The 7,396-nt window shown below is 39.8% G+C and overlaps 1 protein-coding gene across 1 annotated transcript in view; it reads left to right on the forward strand.

Moving 5' to 3' along the window:
* srbd1 (S1 RNA binding domain 1) overlaps positions 1–7,396 on the forward strand; it is a gene marked incomplete at its 5' end in the record, with an annotated part of 52,314 nt that overhangs the window by 34,722 nt on the left and 10,196 nt on the right. The window contains one exon of the mRNA XM_079229468.1: positions 6,777–6,883. Coding sequence (XP_079085594.1) covers positions 6,777–6,883 — 107 coding nt within the window. The remainder of the gene's footprint in view (positions 1–6,776; positions 6,884–7,396) is intronic.

The following is a 7,396-nucleotide window of genomic DNA, read 5'->3' on the forward strand; positions in this document are numbered from 1 at the left end:
TACAGGGAGACAGGAGCAGACAGAGCTGAGAGAAGGAAGGAGAGCCATGGAGGTTTGGCAGTGATTGATAGTTCCTGCCTCTGTGTTTTGAGGCATGGGAAAAACAAAACTCGCCCTTAAAGACTTGATCAGTGGCAGAAACTGCCAAACATGGTCTGCTGCTATTTTAATTATTTCCCTTGCAGTAGGTCTGTCACAGCATTTGTTTAGTGAGGCTGTTTGATGAGTCACACTTGTGTCTTTGTTCATATAATGGATTTAAACAGGCTCATCCACATCTTAATGAATCATTTGTCTTGAATGATCCCAGTCCCTAGCATACAACCACTAGTATTTGATTGAAACTCGGTGTGGGCGATGGCCCAGGTATTGCTTCCGTTAGCAGGATTGTAAAAGATGGATCCGGGCATCCCCAGTTATTTCGTTCCTTATATGGAAGGAAATAAACCAGTGGTTGATGGGTAAAACACACAAACATCAGAAAACTTTGAGTTTAAATTAAGATCAGTCAGGTTATAAAGTGGGAAAAGGAAATCAAAATGTGTTTTGGGGTGTATATAATGATCACCTGAAATCAGCTGATCTCCTCTTCTTGAAAAGTTAATCCCTGTGCCTGTCTGGGAACTTCTCCTGTTTCGATGTTCTCATGCTCTGTTTTGCAGTCCCTCAGGTAATGTGTGTGTGTGCATGACTGTTTTGCAGGAGGTAGAGAAATAGCCATTAGGCATTCATGAAAGGTGTTGGAAGACCATAAAGCCATATCCTTGCTGTCATATCACTTTCAGCTGCTGATTTACGACTGTTGTTTAACCATTTAACTATGCACGCTTTCACACATGCACACGCACAGACACTGGCTGTTAGCCAAGCCTACGTGATGGGAATAGTATGCAGTTTGTTCAAGACGGAGTTCTCAGAAGCCTTATAGAACCTGTCAGTCAAGATGTGCATGACCTTCAGATAACCTCAGGCACCTTGTTAGTTTGTACACAGTCCATTAATTATCTGATTGTGGTAGATGGGAAGTGACAGGTTCTCAGCATTGTTAGAGATTATGCTCTAAATGATCTATACTAATACTCACAAGGAGTGTTTTTGTTTCTTTTTGGTGTTAAAGACATATCCGCTTCTTTCTTCATCTGTCTCTACTTGTGTTGGAATTGTTCCCTTAATCTAAAAAAATACCACTTTTTATGATTTTTGAAGCATAGATGCAATCAGAAGGAGTAAAAAGCAAACTTTAGACTATAAACAAACAACACAACGGTTGCATGAGTATTTAAAACAACAAGGCGTTTGGCATTTTGTAGTCTTAGTAGCAACCAACTCTTCATAATCAGGGTATCTACCGGAGTAATTCTTATCGTGTAACAAAACATATATATATATATATATATATATATATATATATATATATATATATATATATATATATATATATATATATATATATATATATATGAAGCTTGTGTTAACCACAGACCTTATTTCAGGCATCTAACCAAAAATCCATTTAAATAAAGCATTGACATTGAGACTTCAGAGGAACTGGAAGAGCAAAAATATGGGCGACCAGGAGCTGCGTGTGCCATTTTGTCTACTATTGTACTCTAGATCAATCAAAAATATGTATTGTGGCAACTTACATCGACCTGATTGCTTGTTAAATCGGGGATAAAGACTCTCTTTGACTGGCGACGCCCCCCCGCCACATCAAAATAATGGAAATATGAATACAAGTCTAATTTGCAAGACAGGAGAAGACGTCTCTCATGACCCTGGCTGTATGCAATGAATGGAGGCCGAATGCCATTTGATCCCACAGTCATACAATCATCTTACAGTTATCCTTCCATCATTCACTGCCCTCGGGCTCTTGGTACATTCAGCCATTCTGGCTCCAGCATGTTTCCAGTTGCCAAGCTTTTAGTGGCATCATAAACGGTACATCTCTCTGCTGACAGTCCGAAAGACCTCCGCCATCATTGTCAGTCAACGCCTCAACTCATAGCAGTTGCCTCCCCTTCCTTTTTTCCCACCTATATATTTATGTTTTGTGGCTTTAGATTATGTATATGCCTCATGTCGCAACACATTCTGTATCAGGGAAAATAACATTTTATGCTCTTCTTGTTATGGTTTTCTCTATATTTCCATCTACTCTTTTTTTTTCACTATCTCTCTCAGATTGACATGTGGTAACTCGGCAGCATTCAAGTACTCAAGGTGCAGACAGAAGCACTTTGTTCTTGCGTGTTGGTTGGCTGGCTTCAGCGGGTTTGTGGCCAATCCAAACATGACCTTCACACGTAGTGTAGGGATCCTGTCTATTGGCTCTGGGTGATGTTTGAGGTTTGGGGGCTCGGGTGTTGGGATTGGGAGAATGGAGGTGGTTTTAAAAATGGATGGACGCTTGGCATGGATGGAATAAGAGAGTATAAAGGTCTGTCCATAAGGTTCAAAGATGTGCTTGTGATTGAGGACACATTTGATTGTAGTGTTTGTCTGGAAATGTCTCTTGTAAAAACCTTTCTTGCTAATTTCTCTCAATCTATCTCTCCATCACACACCAAGCTGCAGTCCTGAGCTAAATGCTAATAATATGGTTTGAGTGAAATAGTCAGATACTACCACAGAGCTAGGAGAAAAGTAACGTGGTAAAAAAAGACATGTGAGAGGACGCTGTAATTGCGGAAGTGAAGTGTTGAGGAGGCACTGCGCTGGCGTGGCTAAAATGATGCCAAATTATGATTCCTGATTACCTCTAAGTGAGATTAATGAGAGATACACGGATTGAGATTCAGATAGAACTATACACTGAACGACATGCTCCATTTGTGCAGTTAGAGCCACTGTAAACCGAGTAGAGCACCATGAGGGCCTCTGCTGTCAGGACAGACACACACACACACACACACACACACACACACACACACACACACACACACACACACACACACACACACACACACACACACACACACACACACACACACTGGATTTGTGTGTATGTTTAATAGAGCAGAACACACTCATTTTCTGTTACAGCTGCTCTCTTCCATTCAAACTCTGGCACATTAAATCACTGCTGCTGGTGCCAGAAACACTCTAAATCTGTGCCTGTGCATTTGAATGATTGTCCTGGTTTACTTTTTAACTTGAACACTGACCTTTTTAAAAACACTTGTCTTTCTCGCTTCCTTGTTTGAGTGCGCTGCTTTTTTATGTTTGCATGCTAGACAATACACGAGTCGGTGACCAGATAGCTGTTGGTACTGAGCCATGTCACGGTATACACTTCGGGAAATAATAGCATTGTACTGTTCTTGACCAGGCCAGTGAATAGCATTTTTTTTTAAATCTAGCCTTGGTCTTAGTTGTTTAAAGTCACATTTTTTTGAAGTGAAGTATGAAAGGACAGTTTTTCACCAGACATGCCAATGTGAATTTATGATACATCGCTGAGGTTTGCATTGTTCATGTGAGAAATATGCTTGAGTTATTACCCAGCTCACTGAGATGAGCGCTGCCAAACTGTACTCCCCCCACAACCCCCCTCCCTTTAGCAATAAATAGCATTTAAAAGAGCTTTAGAATAAGTTTAGATTTAAGAGTACAATACTGTAGATTTAGTTTTTGCAAAATGAACAGCTGTATTTCACAGAAGGAAATCCCCAACTCTTTGTCTTTTATCAAATCATCATAGAATCATGCAAGCAACACTTTATTTATACAGTCAAGCACATTTTATAACAATAGCTTAAAAACTGTATATAGATACTGTACATACAGAAACACAAGTATGAGTTAAAGAGTATATGCACAACTGAACAAAGGGATGGGAACTAGCTGATTATACTCAAGCATTGTCCTGGTCAACATTAAAACACTATACATTTAGAATACAATATTTGTGTTAAGTCGGCTTTACTTAAAAAATATTGATTGTTTCCAAATTAGTGAGGATTGTGATTTTATTTTACATTTTTAACTGGAATGAAATTAATACTAACTATACTTAAGTTACAGTTCAGACTTCTTCCCATCCTTCATTGAGCACAGTTCTGCGCCTCTGTGCACTTCTGTGTTAGCAGTCAATATCTATTGTGCTGCTTCCGCCTCTATAGGGTTTCAACAGGAATGTGAGAACACATGCATTGGGGTTTCTTTGCAGGTTAAAACTCACATTGCTCTGCACACCTCCACCTTTCTCATGTGGAAACATTCTTCTCAGGTGTGTCATTACAGGTGATTTCCTCTCTCTCGCTCTCTCTTTGTCTGTCTCCTCTTTCTATATCTTCTCACTGGTAATCATGAAACCTTCAGTGGGAACTGTGTACAGTTGTGAAAGTTATTTATATATTCTCCAAAATGCCTCTGGCTGTATTGCCTCCGTATTCTCACTAACAATCAGACTGCAGGTCACGTGAAGAGTCACCACCAGGGGTGCTGTGCTGCCTCTCCGGTACTGACTCAACTCTTTCTGTCTTCATCCGTCTTCCCCTCTCTGCTGAATCACACAATGTCTAATGGGTTTAAACTAAACGGTGTGTTGCTGATATTACAGTTTAAACTTTCAAAGGAAGTTCTTGCCAACCGGACACATACAAATAGAACCTGAGCTCATTAAATCCAACAATTCAGATGAATTAAAAACAGTAATTAATTGCTGAGATGTTATTTCTAAAGGAAACAGCATTCAGTCGTAATTAATTGCAGTACTGGGAAGATCAATTGTTTAATTAAGAGTACCACAATCTAAAAATACTCATTTAAAACTGTATGAAACTGCAATGAAATCAGATGGAAGAAATTATTGGCAATGTATCACAAACATGTCTTAAATTTACAGAAATTATATTTGCTAAAATGTTTCTAAATGTACGACAAAATAACATCTTCAGAATATTGAGCTTAGTTTTAATAATTTAAAATACTCAGGAAGTGTAATACGTTAATTCCCTATTTTTAGGCAGATTCCATCATCTGAGGCCCAGTCACTCACATTGTTTATGCTGCACAACAATAGAGTGAAGGGGAACATGTGTCATGACGTAATCAATCAAAACCAAAAATGTTCATCTCAGAATTTGTTTTTGTAACAACATTGTAGGTGTCATTAGAGTGCAAGTGCGTTCCCTATGATGTAAACATTGAGTGATTCTAATAACAGAAACCTAAGCTGCTTGCTCAATAAAAAAAAAAGAAGCCCAATCATTACTTCAAAAATTATATGTTCACACAGAGTCCATCCACCTTGTGCTCCCAACGTCACGTTGTGGGTGCTTCCTTTGGAGATAAGTAGCTTTGGCCTTGTATATCGCCCCCTGTTGATGCAAACCTGTCATCATCAATAAATTAAAATCATTAGAAAATGCACTCATGTCTTCAGGTCTTTCAGTTACTAATAAGAAAATACCAGCATTGATTTGGGTATAAACTTGGTTCAAAACTACTCAATGTCTCTAAAAGGCCAAGCAAAACCTAGAAGTCTGTCTCAGTCTGTCCCAGTCTGTCCTGTTGTTGCTGACAGAGAAGGATGCGTTTGCTAGCTGCCGTTATCTGTTTACAAGCCAGTGTTTGTTCAGAGCGTGATCATGTTACAAGACAACAACCCACGCTAGTCCCATTCATGTTCGTCCACACATAGCACACACAAACAGTTGCGCACATACAGACGTAGCCACAGCAGTAGTCTAGTTTAGAGTCGGCTAATCCTCGAGCAGTTGCTGAGACGTCCTTCTGTAGCTGAACTTCTTGGTTTTTGGCCCTGTTTTACAGCTCGGGGCTTCTCTTTGTCTGAGGACGGCCGCTAGGCCTCATAAAAAAAAATTCAATCTTTTATTGGTGTGTTGTTTTTTCACCTCACTCTGCTCCGCTCCTTTATTCATTTAAATTGTTGGCTATCGTCCCTGCTCCTTATTAGGGAAAAGGATTCCAGCCCTTTTGGAAAATATGTGCTGATAAATAGGTGATTGGCTGGTGGTTGAGAAGTGCGAAGAGTTCATTTGAAGGATCTTAAATCGGCGGTGAGCTACAGCAACGAGAACACTGTGTTAGTGGGAGAGAGAGAGAGGTTGTTAGCCAAACTAAACATTCTCCCTCTCTTTTCACATCTGTGCTCCCTATCTCCCTCTTGTCTGTCTCTCTCCGTCTAACTTGCTCTACTACTTGTCAATCAAACCGCTGTCGCTCTCAGTTTGACAGCATTTGTTGCCAATACTCTCTGTGTTTATTTATCTCTTTGAGGATGACATTTTATTAATCCCCTTGGGGAAATTTGGCCTACACAAAACCAATTAGTAGCATGAAGCTAAAATGGAATATAATAGTGAGTAAATATACAACTGGGGGTTTATGTAAACAGAACGTGGATATGTAAAGTCCATTAGAAGCCTGCAACATACTGGGACTGCATTGCAACAGCAGAAGCAGCAGTATTATCTTTAGAATGCAACACAATGCAACAGAATCTGCACTACTTTGCACTATTTTTGACTACTGTTGTCTTTCATGTCTTTTTTTTTATATGTATCTTGTTTATTATATATTGTGTATGTAAGAGCAACGTGTAACCAGAGTCAAATTCCATGTGTGTGTAAACACACATGGCCAATGTAGCTGATTCTGATTCTGATACATGGCTCATCCTACTTTATTTATTTTTGATTTAATCTAAAAAACAGACAAATGCGGTAATTTAAAGTTATTTTTTTATTCGAAATCCAGTTGTTAGCCTGACATTTCTTGGTGTGTGTATGTGTGTGTGTTTCTAGCATGATGTGTCAGCAGGCGGTCTGAAGACGGCATTGGACGGCGTGGTGCAGGAATGTGTGAGCTTTGTCGGGGTGGACATCAACATCTGCTCCGAGACGCTGATGAGGTAGATGGCATATATATATATATATATATATATACAGTACATGTTCTCACAAGCATGTACACTCTCTATTTCACACACAAACACACACATGCAGATTGTGAAACTGAGATGAAGTAGGGCTTAGACCTCTGACATACTTTCCCTTAGCAGTCACAACATGGCAAAGCTTCATCCACACTCATGCACAGCCGCATGCTTACACACACACACACACACACACACACACACACACACACACACACACACACACACACACACACACACACACACACACACACACACACACACACACACCAGCGTTCTGTTTGGACTAAAGCTTCACACCCTGGCCTCACTTATTGACGACTGAAATCAACAGAGGGGATTAGGCGAGGTAGATTTACGCACATATGTACACATGTCTCTCTCACATGGAGACGTAGATGGATGCATAGTCACAGATATCTTTGGCAGTATACTGTGCACTCATTTACTACAGCATGTACAGTGCACACACATATGATTTCAAAGTAC

This window comes from Taurulus bubalis, assembly GCF_910589615.1.
Source record: "Taurulus bubalis genome assembly, chromosome: 14".
NCBI classification, from domain to species: domain Eukaryota; kingdom Metazoa; phylum Chordata; class Actinopteri; order Perciformes; family Cottidae; genus Taurulus; species Taurulus bubalis.